General features: G+C 33.2%; 1 protein-coding gene across 9 annotated transcripts in view; it reads right to left on the minus strand.

Annotated features, from left to right (window-relative positions):
• Nucleotides 1–19,946, minus strand: part of ROBO1 (roundabout guidance receptor 1) — a 1,145,602-nt gene that overhangs the window by 76,689 nt on the left and 1,048,967 nt on the right. For 7 of the 9 annotated variants that reach the window (XM_043593874.1, XM_043593878.1, XM_043593879.1 and 4 more), the window contains 3 exons: nucleotides 10,576–10,584; nucleotides 6,401–6,525; nucleotides 3,378–3,549 (listed from right to left, as the gene is read on the minus strand). In XM_043593874.1, coding sequence (XP_043449809.1) covers nucleotides 3,378–3,549; nucleotides 6,401–6,525; nucleotides 10,576–10,584 — 306 coding nt within the window. The remainder of the gene's footprint in view (nucleotides 1–3,377; nucleotides 3,550–6,400; nucleotides 6,526–10,575; nucleotides 10,585–19,946) is intronic. The other 2 variants (XM_043593873.1, XM_043593876.1) reach the window with 1 other exon arrangement.

Genomic DNA, 19,946 nt, shown 5'->3' on the forward strand with positions numbered 1-19,946 from the left:
TAGCCCTGTTCCAGCAGAGTTTATCAAAGCTATCTTTTCCACACATTCATGAAAAATATAAAGGTCCTAAAAAAATGAGACTATGTCATCAGAAGAACGATTTGGTTACTTCAAAAGCAATGATCATAAAGACTATGTTAATACATGTAAATATATTCATAAAATAATTTTAAGGGAACAAATTACAAAAATGGTTTTTCTATTGACTGGTTTGAGTATGAAAAGTTCATATTTACATACCAACAAACATTGGTTTGCAAACATATCTTACAATACTTACGAGTTAGGGAACTGAAACTGACAGTACAAGTCACTTGTCCACATAAAATAGTAATTGTCAGGTATCTCTTTTTTGAATAAAAGTGAACCCTCATTTCTCTGCATACCAGTAACTTTTGAAAGATGAATGCAAGTGATTTTTTTTTAATTTTATACATCATTTGGAAGCCATTAACTAATTGCAGATACACTATTCACAGCTGAGGCTGCAGAGAAATTGTAAATCATATGAACTAATATAAACTTTATCCTGAGAGTACTAAGAAACAAATTAATCAGATTAATGTGTTAAAAATATCCTCCAGAATTTTTTTTTTAATTTCAAAATGCTATCTTTAAAATCTTAGCTAACATTACACTTACTTCTCCTCTGCGGTTAGGATCAAGAAAAATATTTCCACTATCACCAGTTCTATTCATTATATTGTAGAGCACAGACAATGCAGGACAAGTAAGAGAAATAGAAAGTATAAGTATTGGAAAGAAGAAGTAAACCTGTTTCATTTGCAGTTGACACAGTTTTGTTCATAGAAATTTCAAAATAAGCTACATATAAACTATTACATATGAGTGTATTTAGAAAGTTGCTGGATACAGGGTTAACATACAAAGAATCAATTGCACATCTTGCCTCAAACAATAAAATAATGAAATTTATATGCATATATATGCAGTCACATCAAAAATCATCAAATATCCTAGGTATAAGTCTGTCAAAATATATGGAAGATCTATACCCTGGAAAGCGTAAAACGCTATTGAGAGAATTAAAGATTTAACTAAATTGAGACATATATATGTGGAATTTATACCATTTCCCTAAATTAGAAGACTAAGATGTTAATTTTTCTTAAACTGTTCAGTAATTTAAGTGAAATCAAAATTAAAATCTCACATTTGTTGTTGTTGTTGTTTATGGTGTGTGTGCGTGTGTGTGTAAAAATTGACAAGTTAATTTTAAAATTTATAAGAAGATGCAGAGAACCTCTAGTAGCCAACCCAAAACAAAACAAAACAAAACAAAAAGTAGAACACTTACATTACCCATTTATAAGACTTACTATAAAGCTAAAATAATTAAGACCATACATACTGGCATAATATAAACAGAATATAATAGAATAAAAGCAGGCCCATACACTTATGTTCATCTGAATTATGATTAAAATGTAATTCAGTGAGGAAAACACTGAGTTTTCCATAAATGATGCTGGAACAATTAGTATCCACATGGGGGGAAAGGAATTTTGACCCTTTTTTTATACCACATGTAAAAAAAATAAAAATAAAAACAGATTAAGAACTCCAATCTTAGAAGTATAGACAATAAAACTTCTAAAAAAAGACATAGGAGAACGAACGTGTACATGACCTCAAGGTAGAATAGAAAATTAAAAGCACCAACTAAAAAAGAAAAATAATACATTGGTCCTAATTAAAATTGGTTATTTAAGGGGCGCCTGGGTGGCGCAGTCGGTTAAGCGCTGACTTCAGCCAGGTCACGATCTCGCGGTCCGGGAGTTCGAGCCCCGCGTCGGGCTCTGGGCTGATGGCTCGGAGCCTGGAGCCTGTTTCCGATTCTGTGTCTCCCTCTCTCTCTGCCCCTCCCCCGTTCATGCTCTGTCTCTCTCTGTCCCAAAAATAAATTTTAAAAAAGTTAGTAAAATTGGTTATTTAAGCCTTAAAATCATTAGGGAAATTACTAAAACTAAGTATTTATAACACATATTTGATAAAAGCTTATATCTGGAATATATGAGAAAATGAAAAAAAATAGGTATATTCATCTGCCAAAAGGCAAACCAAGATAATTGAGTGCAAATGCCCATCTACAGACTTGTACAGGGATATTTAGCTTTATTAACTAATAAAAGCCCTAAACTGAAAGCAATCCATCAATAGAGGAGTACACAAATAGTGAACTATTTATATAATAGAATACTATACAGCAATAAAAGAATATTATAACTATGTATATATGTATATTTATATTTATACTATAAATATGTATATATTTAGGTATATATGTATATACACAGGTGTGTGTATATATATATTTATATATCTATATGTATACAATTTTTTCTTTTTTCTCAAATTATTACTAGTCTCCATCTTACAGCGTGAGGATTTTCTCCATCAAGGTGTCTTCATAATGAACTTGGCATTAACTGATCAGGTTTAAGGGAATTGAAAAACAGGACAAAATCATATTATTGAAGAAAACTTGTTCATTATAATGAATTGTGAGTTGGACTTATCAGCAATTCATTTTATCTCCTTAATTTAGAGGGGAAAAGACGATATTTTACACGAAGAGATTTAAAAATAACTTTATTTTCTAAAACAAGGAAACATTCCTATGTACAGCTATTCACTATAAACTTCTTGTTTAATTGTTATGCTTTTTGGACATGACTTGATGCTAGAAATTTATAGTATATGCCAAGTTAAAATAAGAATAATTTTAGGGGCACCTGGGTGGCTCAGTTGGTTGGGTGACCGGCTTCGGCTCAGGTCATGATCTCACAGTTTGTGGGTTCGAGCCCCGTATCGGGCTCTGTGCTGACAGCTCAGAGCCTGGAGCCTATTTCAGATTCTGTGTCTCCCCCTCTCTCAACCCCTCCCCTGCTCACTCTCTGTGTCTCTCTGTCTCTCAATAACAAATAAACGTTGAAAAAATAATTTAAAAAAAGAATAATTTTAGACTTCATCATTGTATTGACATCCTTTTTAGCTTCACACCAAAAGTGCCATCAGAAAGAATATACAGTAGGGGCGCCTGGGTGGCGCAGTCGGTTAAGCGTCCGACTTCAGCCAGGTCACGATCTCGCGGTCCGGGAGTTCGAGCCCAGCGTCAGGCTCTGGGCTGGTGGCTCGGAGCCTGGAGCCTGTTTCCGATTCTGTGTCTCCCTCTCTCTCTGCCCCTCCCCCGTTCATGCTCTGTCTCTCTCTGTCCCAAAAATAAATAAAAAACGTTGAAAAAAAATTAAAAAAAAAAAGAAAGAATATACAGTAGAAAATAAACACTTTTACTGGCACACTTTTTAGATCATAAACCAAACTTTAATATTTTAAAATAAAATACTCTACTTTACCATCAGTTACTTCCAAATATGCTTTTGTGATGATACTTCCAGCAACATTTAAAGTCTGGCAGATATAATAACCAACATCAGATCGCTGGACGTTAGTGATAGTGAGATCACCAGTCTGGGAGACTGAAAAACGGCTGGTTGACTGTGGTGGCTGATATGAGAAAAGCAGATTCTAGAACCCAGTATTTGGGTGGAAAGAATAACAATAGGTTAATTGCTAGGTTCTAATATTTTGGCACATATACATAAATATTTATAAACAGGTATATAAATGTATACACATACACATGCATACCACACAATATATACATAAATGAGCTAAATATTCTTTAATCACATACCCACATATGTAGATGTACACACATATATAGACACCAAGTTTAATGACCTAGCCTTAAATAGGATCATTTTAAAATTTAAATAAATTCAAAATGTTGATAGGTGCTTTTATAACGATCAATTTCAAATAATACTAGATATAAAAGTAGTAGGTATCAACAGAGCTAAAACTTTTACATGTTAATCAAAACAAAGTCAAAGCTTTGCTTTATATATGTATGACTATTAGGACTATAAACAATAAGTCCTTTATAATATACAAACAAAATTAAAATTTAAGCACATTCTGACAAATTAAGTTCAAAGAAACTTTATTGGCACCAGAAAAAGTATCTCTGTTATCTGTCCATTACAAAAGTTCAATAACTTTTATCAAACTGTAAATAGTTTCTTACTTCTCCTGTTAGATAGTGAGGCATATCCATTACGGATCATTTTGAAATTCAAATATTAAATTTAAGAATTCATAATGGAGTTTTATTTCTGTAGAAATTCATCTTATATACAAAGTCAACACAAGATGTGATATTATTTTATGGTACAAATTTCTCCCTATGAATCTCAAAGTTTGTTCCCCTGTTAGAGAGAGTATATATATTTCATGGAAAATTAACACTTCATGAAATAAATAAAGTCAAGATTTCTTCTAACCAAATAAAGTTGTTCCTTTTTACAAGTTTAATTGCCTTGGACAGCTCAATCAGTTAAGTGTCTGACTCATGATTTCAGCTCAGGTCATGATCTCTCCTTTCCATAAGATTGAGCCCTGCATGGGGCTCTGCACTGATGGTGTGAAGCTTGCTTGGAATTCTCTCTCCCTCTCTCTCTGCTCCTCCCCCACTCATGCACACCCCCCCGCCCCCACCATCTCAAAACAAATAAACATGAAAAAAATTAAATGAATAAAAGTTTCACTGCCTCTTAAAATATATAATTTTATAAAGGCTTATGTACTATTTCATGAATATATGTCCAGTGACAAAATTTTAGGAAAAAGTAAGTTGTATTTTTTTATTTTAATTTTTTTAGCAAGTTGTATCATTAAACTAAACCAAACCAAGTCAAAATCATTTCAAGATTTGATATAGAGTTTACATAACTTAATGAATAATTTATTTAAATAACTAAATGAGTCATTAGAATACTACTCTGTTAAGAAGAAGTTCTAGTGGATTTACTATATAGATTTTCTTATATAATATGCTTTCAATTCTTTCTGCTCTACAAATTTTTCTTTTTTTTTTTTTTTTTTGCTGTAATTTGCTATCAGCAAAGTTGTTCTTCGAGGCCAAATGGAATGTGTTAGAAACAACAAAGGTACTGTAACTCAAATGATGGGTCTATATACCATAATCAACTTAATATTTGCCTACCCAACGTGAAAACAAAAGCGAACTTGTTACATTGCCTATGAAAGATTAGTGAGTGCAGTCAGTAAACTACCTATATGTTACTTCATATGAACACAATAGAAGCAAGACCATGAAATAACTCACCCAAGATTGAGTTAAGCAAAAAATAAAAGAAACTAGGAATAACTGTATTAAAAAATGAATGAGAATCTTTTTTATAAGTATCAGAAACAAGCAATAGGAAATGCTTATTTTGTTGAAGAAGGCAAGTCAATAAGAGATAAGAAAAAAAAGACTCAGGTTTAAAAGTTATTTAAAAGTTTCCTATTATTTTTAATGTGAAATTATTTCAAAATTTCCTTTTTATTAAGGTGAAGCCTAATCATGAACTTAGAATTTGTAACAGCATAGAATTTTACATTTTAGTTCAATGTATATAGAAAATTCTGGTTTATAAATGTTTAGAGAATGGGATTAGATAGCAAATCGCAATCAGATGATAGTTTTCAAAGAATTAGTATACACTGAACCGTATTTAACATGACATCTATATTAAACAGACTAACACATGGTTTGATGAATCTTTGACATGCAAAAATTGATATATATAGTTGATATTTATGTATATATGTATCTATATACACACACACATAAACATACATAAAGAAGTGAAGAAGACAGTTGAGAATCCTGACGTTTTCAGAGAAATTGCACTGAATAATTGCCATCTGTTTGAAATGTCTGTAAATCTCTGTTAACATTTAATTACAGATATCTGAGTAATAGAAATAATAATTAATTAAATTACACTGAGAAAAAGTACAGGTTTTTTTTGTTTAATTTGGCTGAATTGGAAGTAAAGATAAATTATATATGATAATTACCATGCTATATATCACCCTATGTACCAAAACTAGGCAGGAAAATTAGACTTTTTTAATGTTTATTTATTTTTGAGAGAGAGAGGGAGACACAGCATGAGCAGGTGAAGGACAGAGAGAGAAGGAGACAGAGAACCTGAAGCAGACTCCAGGTTCTGAGCTATCAGCACAGAGCCCAACAGGGGGCTCAAATCCACCAACTGTGAGATCATGACCTGAGCCAAAGTCTGACGTTTAACTGACTGAGCCACTCAGGCACCCCAGGAAAATTGCTTTTAGAATGACAACAATTAATGATTTTTTTTTTCTTTTCTTTCATTGTTGATGTCTTCTAGGGTATTCAGAGAATTTTCAGTTCTCTTAAAACAACTGTATAACTAAATAATGCTTTGGTTTTTCTTACATTTCAGGCACCCACCTTAGCTGACTGAAATATAGAACAAGGTCTTACCTGACTCCCCTCTCGTCTCCAAAAAATAGCTGGTTGAGGATTTCCAGTTGCTTCACACTGAAAAGTTACAGTTCGCCCCAAAGCAACAACCTGGTCACGGGGTTTCACAACAAAATGTGGAGGTTCTAAAGGAGATGAAACAAATTACACCAAATCAAAACACAGTTATTATCCTACTGGAGACAATTTGCTGATATCCCAAGTGCTGCCATTATTTTACATGACTCATTATGCACTATAACATGTACCCATTCCCATCCTTAATTTAATCGAAGTTAAAGTGTTAAGGGCATATTTATAGAAGAGAATAGAGATTTTTTGTGAAGCAGTTTTCTTTTTTTTTTATTGGTTGACCTTCTAAGATTAATCTCCACATTAAAAAGAATTCTTGAGCTGCAATTTGACCCTTTACATTCAGTGTATACCTGAAATGTGTACGAATGAGTATCTTTTCTCATTTAGAGCTGCTTAAAGCTGAATGGACTTTAATCATATACACAAGGACCTCCTGACGTAAGCAGGCCCTAAAATTACTTTAATTTAACTCAAAAGCTCCTGAAATGCTACCATGGAAATTATAACCATTTAGAATCTTCAGTCCAATTACTTGAATGGAAATGAATTTAAAGCAATAGTTGAGTCAAATGCCTCCTTCATTTACATAGGCAAGGGCATGTTCAAACAGAATATATATGGAAATGAGGGCAAATTTGAAACATCTGCTCATCCTGACATTATAAATACTGCCAGCTTTGTCCAAACTGTTTGATTTATACAGACTTTAAATGGCCACTTCATCCAGCAGTAAATAGAGTGTCAGAAAATTGTGTCAGTTACACTGAGAGCAACGGCAGCTGAAAACACTAGGTGTGCTGATGGAGTCACTTCTGGGGGGAGAGAAAAAAGCTGTTTTTGGGGCCGTGCTTTATGCTTAGAAAAATACGCACTGAATGTAAGTCTTTTTACCTACTGTTTACACTTTTCAAATTCATTTCTTATCAGCTGTCTGAAACACCTAATTATTCTCCTCTCTTGTCTCAGTTCAAATTGAAGTGAACATTTCAAGCCAGACATTTAACAGTTTATACAGGATAGGGTTCTTCTAATCCACTTTTTAAGACTGTTCCATTATTTTAAACCTTTTCTTTAAAGGTACTTTTAGTTACTTATATCAGTCACTTAGGATAATGCCTTCAAGTGAAAATGAATTGAAAATTATACTCAGATTATGTCCACAAATGCTACACTGCTTACAAGAACATGACTTCTTTGTTAATGAAGTCGAGGATTTGAAAAAGGTAATTTTCTCTCCATAAATACATTCTAGGCAATTGCATCTAAGACATATAAACAAATGTTTATAATATATATTATATATAAATTTGTAAATCTCTCATTTGAAGTAAAAACCTCTTTTTTTTTTTAAGAGAGAGATATAACAGAACTTGCTGAAGATTGCATGGTGGCAAAACTGAAGAAAGCAATTAGATCTCCTAACTTCTAGATTAGTGTGATTTCTTCCATACTCCCTTTTTATTTTTAATTGAGGTTTAGTAGAAATTATACCATTTAACTAGAAAATTATAGGAGACCAGAAAAATCAGGTCAAATGCCTTCAAATGTCCTATAACTTATAGGGAAGAAAATACAAAGTTAGGAGATACAGTTTAGGTTCAATTTGGTAACACTGAAGTTCTACCTTATAATTTTTTTTAACTCTGATTGTAATTGAGTGGTTTACTCATGAATTTAGCAAACACTGTCATTATCCAGGTATAATAACAGACATGTGTATCATTTCTTGGGGATTTTCCTCCATACATATCCATACAGGAACATTCGATTCCTTAGTTAAGGGCTGCAATAATTGAGGTAGAAATCAGATCAAAAAATTCAAAGGATTGACTAGATAATAAACTAAATCCAGAAGAGAGTTTGGTTTATTTCAATAAAAGAAAAAAATGATTAATTAAATGAGTGGGAGAATATGACTTTCCAATATGTAGGGAATTTGAGTAGGAAAATATAAATGTTCAAACCACTCAGAGAAGTATAAACTTCGGGTGGTCTCTTTCCTAAATCTCAGAAGCATGTCTAATAACGTGTGCCAGAACCCATGTTTCTTTTATAAAATGCCAGCTCTCCTCAAACCTCAAAGACTTATTTGGGAACCAGGGATACAAACCCTTATGCTAACTACATTTATCCTGCAGCAATCCTTCCACACAGGATATCTGCCTGGAAATGAATTTACTATATTTTGCAGGCACATTCTCGAGCCAACATCAACAGTGACATCAGCCCCAAGATATGTCCTAGAAATATAACTTTAAAAAATCCTTTTCTACATGTATGTTGAATATGAGATGTAACTATATCTCCATGAAAAATTTAAATGGATTACATACGCCTCTATCTATCAATCTATCTATCATCATCACCTATCTATTTAGACTGAGAAGGCCATTCATCGCATCCATCTACTTGAAGTTTATGATGGAATGCTGGAATATTTTTCAAAGGCTACATTCTAACTTGTTATAATTAAAACTACAGAACCATGTTACTAATGTCATATATGGTCAGTATTGGAAATTTAGAAAATCAAACAAGCAAAGAAAAAAAGAAAAACTACCCATAATTCAACCATGCAAAGTGGACCATAGTGTTTTAAAATATTCTTCTAAAATATCACTTCAATAACTCTTTAATAATCCATATACAAATTTACCTTAAATTATTTAATCAATCTATTGCTTTTAAATTTGGATTTGTTTCTAATTTTCACTATTAAAAACAATAGTGACAATAACATCCTTCCCAATTATATTCAAGGTTATTTCAACCGACAACTCTCCTATAGGGCATTTTCCTCCCAAACCTCCCAAACACTGAACATTAACATCTTTGCCAAACTGAGAATGAAATTTCCTACCAATTTGCCTTTGTGTGTTAGTGAGATTAGACATTTATGTTCACATTACCTTGTCACTGATATCCTATTTTTTGGGAATATTGTGTTCCTATGCTCATCTTTTTTATTTTTAAGAACTATTGTTAGGTGAAAATTTCATCCATTTTTCATATGTGTTGTAGATATATTTTTCCATTTTGTTGACAATTGTTCTAATCTGGTTAAGCATTTTTGTTATTCTATCAATAAAATTACATAATATAGATTACATAATAAGTAATAAATTATGTAAACATTCACCTCCATTTTCATCCTATACTTTTGTCTTTATTTTTTTATGTTTAAATATTAATCCATATACATTTTTGTATATACAGTAGCATATAGAAAGCTATTTCTTTCAAATAGTCCCTTAGTACATCACCATTATTGAACAATCCATCCTATCTGTGTTAGTATGAACACCTTTATAATATCTATGTAGCTTTTTAACTTAAAAAATAGGAAGCTTTTCTTAGGCCAAATTATTCCCTGGCATAGTACTTAGCATCCTCATGTAAAACTCCAAAAATGGTTTTCCAGCGTTTTTAAAGGGTGAGTGTACCCTCCCCAACATGCTGATCATGAGAGGACTTGGAAACGTAATGACTACATATATGAGGCCAAGTTTATCAGTGAGAAGTTTGATACATTTTAGAAGCATCATGTAATTATTTCTTACATAAAATGAAATGAATCTGACACAAAGAAATGGAAATGAGTGCGAACAGCCCTAAGTGCAAGGTTATTCACCAAGAGGACTCCTAATGACAATTACTGAACAATAGTTACAAAAGCTTAGATAGACAGACATGAATTTATAAACATATTTTGGACCAAACAAACACCCCACATTGTTCTCTGGGCACCTCTCTTTGTTTGTTTATCTCATGAGATATAAATTGAAACAGTACTTAACTACGATATAGTCCTATCACTTATTTTATCACGCAATTAAGGACAGAAAAAAACAAAAGAATGCAGATCACACATCGTTTAACAAGACATAAGGTTAGCAACCCCATTACCTTTACTCTTTGTCACAGTTACCCATACTTCCTGCAGACTTTATTCTGTGCAGTCTGTCTTTGTGGCCAATGACAAGTGAAACATGGAGGCTGATTGGTTGAAGGACATGGAAGGGTATGGATGGAAAGGGGAAGAGAAGTTCCAGTCACAGTGACACGGTGATTAGGAGATGGCCAATAAAATGTCAACTTACCAGACCCAACTAAAACAAAACAAAAAAAAAAAGAAAACATGAAATAAATAAAAATAAAGAAACAGAAATGAAACAGAAAAAGTAATAAGATTTGACTTAACAATGATACTTCTTTTAATGTAAAATAAAGAACACATTAATATTTGGCTCATAAGCTTCATGAATGAATATTTGTTAGCATTTTAAGTATAATCATGAATAATTTAAGAGAAATAGAAATGAATCTTAAAATCTCTACTATGACTAAATGACAGAGCTACAATGGATGATATCTATACAATTCTAAAACACTTTTCAATGACTACATTTTGCTATCAGATGACAGGGTTAGATAACTACATATGTAATGAGTTTAAAAACACAATAAATATTAACTGCTAATGCTACTTACAATAGAAATCAAGCATCTTAATCAAAGGCAAAATAGTGTTAAATCCTACAACTCTACCACCAGATTACTTTTAAAAGGTTCATGCTGCCAATGATATTCTATTAAATCTGTGTTTCTCATCCTTGAATAAGCACATAAATCACCCTAAGAATTGCTTAAAATACAAATGATAATTCCATAGGTTAGAAGTATGGCCTGAGATTTTGCATTTCTACCAAGCACTCAAGTGCTTCTGGTCCCCGACAGTAGGTTGAGGAGCAAAGTTACTAAAAGGTGTTATACTTAAATTCCTGCAGAATTTTAGTTGGGAAGATACAGAAAAATGTGAACACATGAAAACAGACAAAACTTTACAAACCTATCTAATAAAGTCATAACATTACCTGCTTGCAAGGCTGAAACACTGGGCATATTAATATAGGAAGCGTGAGTAACATACTTTTTAAATACTGGAAAGTGATTGTTTTGTTTTATTCTTTTGGAAACAAAGGTATTAACTGCCAAACACAAAACTTTTTCATAATAGCCCCATACACAGCAACGATATATTTTACTCAAATAAATAACTCCCATGTCTTTAAGTTAAATCAAATTAATTTGACTTGATATACATTCCTATAGTTTATTTTTTCATTTAATTTATTTTAATATTTTTTTATAAAGCATGGTGGAGAGGTGCAGGGCTGGGGGAGAGAGAGAGAGAGAGAGAGAGAGAGACAGAGAGACAGAGAGAGAGAGAGAGAGAGAGAGAGAGAGAGAGAGAATCTTAAGTGGGCTCCACACCCAATGTGAAACCTGATGTGGGGCTCGATCCCATGACCCTAGGATTATGACCTGAGCTGAAATCAAGAGTCAGGCACTCAACTGACTGAACCACCCAGGTGCCCCCATTCCTGTAGTATAAATACAGAAACTATTTCACTGCTTCTGTGAAATGGTACAATTGTAAAATAGTGACAATAACAAAACAGAACAAAACAATCAACTTCGATCAGACTATAAACAGCTTTCTCAAGTCACTTCCGACGTTGAATCTGAAATTACATTTCCTTAATTTGTGCGATGAGGGAAAGAGACAACACACTAGAAAGGGGTTGGGGGTGCTCAAGTATCTGATGGAACCTCAGGATATTTTGGTACAATGTACGGTCTGAAGTAATATCTTCAAGCTGGAATTATGTTGCTTTGGTTTTGCTGTATGGGAATGCTCAATAATCCATGTGGAAGGATAAAAATGTATGTTTTAAATAAAATATAAAATAATTTTAAAAAAGAAAAAGAAACAAAATAGAGACAAAAGTTCTCTCAACTAGTGATATTATATATACAAAATTTAAAGGTGACTCAGAAACACATTTCAACACACATCTTTCTTTCATGAGTACATGAGTAAAATAATTTGTCTTTCTTTTTCACTCTAAAGAAAAAAAAAACTTTAAGCATAATATTTCATGCATTCAGGCAAGAAAAGTTAAAAAACAAACAAGCTTTTTCTCAACTTACTCAAGGAATAATCAACATGCTCTGCTACCTAGACTTGAAAACAGAGTGGACAGGACTTGGTAACACTTTTGAGTCCTTAAAGATAGTGTCTTTTAAGTGACAGGAAGAAAAATTTAGAAACTACAAGAGAGAGAACCTAACAAACAGTAGCAATAGAATTTTGCCAAATGAATGAATGAATGAATGAATGAATGAATGAATAAAACGATGTAGAAATAACTTACGGGATAACTTGTGAAAATAAATTTAATATTAGATGGATACAGTTAAAATCAAGCCTTATTTAAAGTCAAGAGACTACAGGAATGATTCTTAAAGATTTTCTAGTCATATTTTTAGTAATTTAAAATTCCTTAAACATCTCAAAAATATCTAATGTTAAAACAAAAAAAATTACTATGAAGCAGATCATTTAAAATTTAAATGCTTATATGCTTAAATGCTTTTCCTTGCTTATAAGTTTTACCAGCAATCAAGCCATAGGAGTTGAATCTTTCATTAATTAAAACCCAGTATGTTCAAGAACTTCCAGTTGATGTGTTTGCATATCATATCAATAAGAAATGATAATTGGAAAATAGTTCATAAAGTTATCTAAGAACAACATCTAACACAGAAGCTTCCAAAGCATCAGAGGTTTTTGAGAGGACCCTATCCTGAATGATCATTTAAGCTTTTAACAACCATGATTATCAGGAAATGATGCCTCTTAGCTAAATGAAAACCTGCCTGTCACAATTTAACCCTCCTTTTTATTTATTCTAATTTCCATAAACAAATCAATGCCATTAATATCCTCCATATAAAACCCCTTTACTCACTTGAGATAAGTAATCATCCTGAACTTTCTCTGCTCAAGAATAAATGATAGAAATTTAAGTTTTTTTTTTTTTTTTCCCAAATTTCCCCTTTCTCCATATTTCTCTCAGGGACAGGTCAAAGAATTTTCTTTCCATACAGACAGCAGGGACCTTCCGTACGATAATCAGGGCCCATTATTGTCCAGTTAGTTGTGTCCAGAAAGAATCAGAGAAAAGCAGAGTAGTTTGAATCATGTTCATTCATTATCCTCTGAAGTCTGTGGTTTATGGGTGGCCTCTCTCCTACACTCCCTAACTCTTGTCAACTTCTTTTCTTTCTACTTTAAAGGCTGGGAGCACCTCTACCCCAACTCCCTTTTCTCGTTAAGAAAGGAAAAGCCTGTCTGTCTCTATCTCTAATAAAACAATAAAACTGTAAAATGTTAGCACTGGAAGTGACCTTAGAACTTATCAGTCTAACCCTATCCTTTTTGCCTGAGAAAATGGGAACTTAAATTGTTAAATACCTTTCTCAAGGTCACAGATGACTAACCAAAGACTGCCTTCCAGGCTTTTCGACTAAATTCAAGTCTCTGTATATATTTTCCTACTGGTTAACTGGTTTGGGGAGAAATATATGCAATAGGACATAAAATGTATTTGATTTTATGTTTAAACTGTCATAAAATGCCTAACTTAAAACCATCACCACTAAAACCATCTACATTTAAAAACTTTAAAAACATTTAAAAACTGCCTACATTTAAAAACTTTCTAAAGTAATTCCTCATGATACTAAAAAATCTTTTAAGAGTAGTTAGCTACAGTTTAAAAAAAATATGGAAAACTAACAGGTAAGAAGACAGTAGGCTTAAAACCTCTTGAATATTCACCGTTTTGGAAGAAAAAGTAATGTGATCATCTATTAAGGGTGAGTCATTTTTAATGATTTCATTACCTGAAATCATTATAAACTGAATAAAAGAATACTCTTTTGAAAAATAAGAACAAATAATATTTCTACACAATTACTTTTATGGTAAATATGTTAAGTAGGAAGTAAAACAAACTTGAAAAGTAAATAAATATTTTTAAGAGATTAAAACTTGCTATTTTTTAAACATGGCGACACATGCACATGATATATTCCATCTGCAGTAACATCTCTAAAATTTTTTTTTATATTGGAGGAAGTATGCAAAGGGGTGAGAGATTAGAGAATGTGACACAAGGCTGAGTTTACATAAAAAGCACACTGTTTCAAGCTAGACTGTATTTTCTGAGTGGCACGAAGGGAGTTACATAAAGCCTAAGATATATATAAATATATATACACATTTATATAATATATAAATATAATACATAAATATAATATATAATACACACAATACATATATAATATTTATATACTATATAATACATATATGTGTATATATATTTATATGCTAATATATAAATATATACACATTTGTATACTATATAAATATGTAATTCATATACTATATGGGGACTATATAATTACATAACTAAAATTTAATATATTTGGAGGCATACAGATATTACATCCTTGACTAATACTTTACTTAAAAAAAACAACTCTAAAATGTTTGGGATAATTTAGCCTTTCTCTCTCTCTCTCTCTCTCTCTCTCACACACACACACACACACACACACTTAGAATAAGAGACTTTCTTTCTCTTTTGAATGTGACATCAAAGGGACCCCATTATTTACTTTAAAATCTTGTAAAGTGCATACTATACTGTTCAGACAATAATCTTTAGGTATAAATGAGAAGGTAAGAGAAGCAAAAATGGAAGCAATGAAGGAAGGGAGGAAGGAAGTGGGGAGAAAGAAGGAGGGAGAGGAAAGGAGAGAAGGAGGAAGGGTGGTGGGGAGGGAAGGAGAGAGGGGGGAGGGAAGATTTCTTCTATCTGCTTGTCGTATACAGGAGACAAGAGTCAGATGATAAATGTCTGAAAAAATATACAAAAGCTAGAGAAAGGCTCTTTTTTTCTTTTCTCTTTTCCTTTTTTTTTTTTTTCCATTTGAGAAAATAAGGTAGCTGTAAGATACTTAAGTCTTCAAATTAGGTCTAATAAATATAGGGAGTAGCCAATCTTGATAACTACTTAGGCCAGAAGAGAAGAAGATAATGGGCCTAAATAATAGCATGAGTGACTTAGGGAAAGTATAGAAAAGAAGCAGTTAACAGTAAAGGTCACTGAACCATGAATTGGTTGCCAACTGTGATGTCTCCAGAGGTCTTTAAAAATGGGATTTATTTCCATTTGGCCACAACAGTTTAGCTATAACCCTGTCTGGTAAAGGAATAGATTAGTTGACTCTTGGAGGGCTTTCTACGCTATGATTTTTAAGAGTATGGAAATTCAGAGGCAAAAGAGGACAATGGATATATCCCTTTGGGAAATATTCCCAATATTATCCCTTCAGATTATGTATATACAAACCCATACTCTACCAGAAAATGTCCTCAAAAATATTCTTTTCAGTTAATATTACCTTAAGTTGATGAACTACTTTATACAAATAGCTCATATGATAAATCCAGAAGATAGCAGAAATTCCAAGAAAATATTTGCATAATTAGCACAACAATATGATTAAGATTTTGGCATATTCACACCAAGATCTCGATTTTTGAAGTATCATGATAAATACGTTCATGTTTATCCTTATGAGTTATATAAAGTATTAAGATTCTTCATCGTTAGCGATGGGCTATATCATTATTTTGAAATGTAATGACAGAAGACTGCCACAGTATTTGGGTCTAAAATAATGTAAGTATTCTAAACTCCTAGAATGATGCTATAAAAGATTTCATGGTTAAGCAAATATCTATGGTAAAACCAATCCTATTAGTAAACATCAGAGAAGAACAGCTTTCTTGAATGTGCTATATGGAATTCTGCTATTCACAGATACTAGTTTTCATCATTAGTAACTCAATTCTAATGAATCTTTAAATTGATGTGATTTTTTTTCATTCTCCCATATAGTGCTTTTTGAATAGCAGGGCTCAATGAAGAAATCTGACAGCCTAGAATTGTAAATACCACATCCAGAAGAATATGAATGAATGAAGTAAAATAATGAGTTATAGGATTCTTTGGGGAAGAAAATACATTTTTATTAAAATAGAGGAACACTCAAATTTTCAAGTAATGAAGCTATCCACCTTTGAACTGACAGAACCCAGTCACTATTATGTCGGAGAAATTATATGCATAGATACTCATGAATGATAATATCTCTAACAATTAAAAACATTCAGGATATTTTAATACTAGGTATGATTTCTTTTGGGGGAAAAGATTGAGTTTAACTTAAAAGCCTGTCATTATGTCTTTCAACTTTTCAGACATAAAAATAGAGTGATTAAGAGGGGAATTTTTAGAATATATTTAATAGATACATAAAATACTATGAACTTTTCCCCTCACTCAACTATCTCACATTATTTGTGGATCACTGGTCAGGGAGACAATTGTGGTTGTCACAATTGAAGGGTGATACTACTGGCATCTAGTGGAGAGAGGCCACGGATGCTGCTAACCACCCTATCATGCACCAGATAGGTTTCTCACAACAAAGAATGAGCCAGTCCCACATGTTAGGAGTGCAGGGCTGAGAAATATTGCTACAGATTATCTGTTCACCTGAAAGTTTAACAGAAGAGTATAGAGTAATTATTCTCCCCCACATGTGTACAAAGTACCTTGCACAACCTCTGATGTATCATAGATGCTCAGAAAAAGTTAATACTTTTCTCCTTTCCCTTCCATTTCTAAAAACAAAAGGCCCTACTTTTCTGAAAAGCAGTTATCAAATGGTACAACTTAGTTACGTGTCTACGAAAGAGTCTGAGATGGAAATGTAACTACTTGGGAATCTATGGCAATGTGTGTACCACCAGACAGGATCTCAGGAGCGTAGCTTGATGGTAATATTCCCTAAAATAATTTAGAAAGCCAGAAACCTGGATCCTTCCTCTCCCTCCTCCTTGAGATGCACAATTCATCACCAAATTCCATAGCTTTTATTTTATAACAATTGTCCTTCCCATCTCCCTCTTTCTAGCTCCATTGCCACCACTCTGCCCCCAGTTTCTCAACAGTGGTCAACTGAACTACTGCCTTGATTTTTTCCAATCCAATTGCACAATATGGCTAGAGTGCTTAAAAACAAAACCAACTAAATTAACCTGATTATAGTATGTTTTTGCTTAAAATCCTTCAGTACAGTTCCACTGCTCTTAAAATGGAGAACAAAATCCTTAACACGGTCTTCTCACATCACCTGTCCCCTGTCATCTCCCTAACCTAGCCCCACAGACCTTCCTTCTGTCCTTGAGTATACCATGCATGATCTTACTCTGGTTCGATTTATCTTGTACCCCAGGATCCCCTCCCCACCCTCCCACTGCTTTACCTACTTAATTCCTTTTTACCTTAGCTCTCAGCTCGAAAAAAACCATCGTCCAGAAACTCCCTCTAAATGTGATGCTAAATCTTTTTAGAATGCCATATATTCTCATAGCAACCTTAATTTTCCTCCCAGAGCACTTACTATAGCTTAAAATTACACATTTAAGTAATTATTCTGTAAATGTCTATCTCCCAAGCTAGCCTATAAGCTCCATGAGAGTAAGCATTTAACTATTTTCTTCACCATTATTTCTCTAGAACTTACCAAGTTGAGAACATCACTCACAATGTAATATCTACTGAAAGAGTAAACCTATGACAATAATGTTCCCATTGCCCAGCTGAAAGCACTTTCTCCCTCCCTGGCATATCTGTATCTTTACAAATCTATTTTTTACATTCTGCTAATTACTGTTGCTATTTGTGTATACCTCCCTTCTTCACCAGCTATAATAAGCTCTGTAAAGGCAGGTCTCAGGTCTTAGTTATCTATGTACCCTGTACAGCAACCAGCATACTATTTTGCATATAGAAAGTGCTCCAGTGTATACAGAAAAGTGCCAAATTTGAAAATTTGGAAGCCTATCTTCAAATGGCATATTTCATAGAGGGTCTCGAGTTGGGGTACATAATGGTATAAAGATAAAATTACTCCACTGACCACTGAAACAATTCTGTATCAAGATCCTCTCCAGAATTAACAAGGTCTCCCTGCATAAATTACATAACCTTTCTACATCTCAGTTGAGAGGGATCAGTGTCAGCTAACTATGTGTCAGATCACACACCAGAAACCCTCACAGCAGCTCTGTAGGAAAGTACTCAATGTGCCAATTTGCAAGAGGAGGGAAGTGAGGATTAAGTACCTTTCTTTTTTTTTGTTTTTTTGTTTTTTTGTTTTGTTTTAAGTTGATTTATTTTTGAGAGAGAGAGATAGAGAGCAAGTGGGAAAGGGACAGAGAGAGAGAGAAAGAGACAGAGAGAGAGAGAGAGAGAGAGAGAGAGAGAGAATCCCAAGCAGGCTCTGCACTGTCAGCACAGAGCCCGGTGTGGGAACTCAAACTCACGAACCTTGAGATCATGACGTGAGCTGAAATCAAGAGTCGGGCGCTTAACTGACTTAACTGACGGAGCTACCCAGGAGCTCCAAGATTAAGTAACTCTCTTAAAGTCATACCTCAGGTAAGAAATGGGGGATTGAAATTCAGGTCCTTTAGCTCTTAAAACCTTCCCTCTTTTTCACTACATTGAATGACTTCTGTGTTGAAATAGTTAAGCCTTATTCTAATGTAATTTTGGTTCTGTTTTGGCCCCACGACCTAAACCAAATAACTTTTAATAAGAAATTTTTCATAAAGGACATCATCAATCATCAGAAAAATGAAAAGGCACTAATTAAATGGGAGGAAACACTTGCAAATCATATATCTGATAAAGGGTTAATTTCCAAAATATACAAAGAATTTACACAACCTAATAGAAAAAAAATCTGGCTAAAAAATGGGCAGAAGGTTGGAATAGACAGTTTTCTAAAGAAGACATACAGGTGACTAACAGACACACGACAAGATATGCAATATCATTCACCATCAGAGAAATGCAAACCCAAACCACAGTAAGATATCCTCTCATCGTGTTAGAATCGCTGTTATCAAAAAGACAAGAAATAATAAGTGTTGGCAAAGGAACCCTTGTGCGCTGTTGGTGGGAACATAAATTGGTACAGTCACTGTGCCGAACGATGTGTAGGTTCCTCAAAAAATTAAAAATAGAACTATCACGTGATCCAATAATTCCACTTCTGTGTATTTACCCAAAGAAAACAAAACCACTAATTGGAAAATATATGCACCCCATGTTCACTGCAGCGTTATTTACAATAGCCAAGATAAGAAAGCAAACTATGTGACCAACACTGGATGAATGGATAAATAAATGTGGTATAAATACAATGGAGTGTTATTCGGCCATAAAAAAGCAGGGAAATTCTGTCATTTGAGGCAACATGGATGAACACTGAGGGCATATGGTAAGTGAAATAAGTCGATGAGAGGTAGACAAATACTGTATGATCTTACTTATATGTGGAATTTAAAACAAACAAACACACAACAAAAAATACCAAGCTCACAGCACAGAGAAAATAGATTAGTGGTTGCTTGCGGCAGGGGTAAGAGGTAGGAGAAAAGAGTGAACGGGGTCAAAGGTACAATTTTCCATATAAA

Source organism: Prionailurus bengalensis, chromosome C2 (assembly GCF_016509475.1).
Source record: "Prionailurus bengalensis isolate Pbe53 chromosome C2, Fcat_Pben_1.1_paternal_pri, whole genome shotgun sequence".
In the NCBI taxonomy this organism is placed as follows: Eukaryota; Metazoa; Chordata; class Mammalia; order Carnivora; family Felidae; genus Prionailurus; species Prionailurus bengalensis.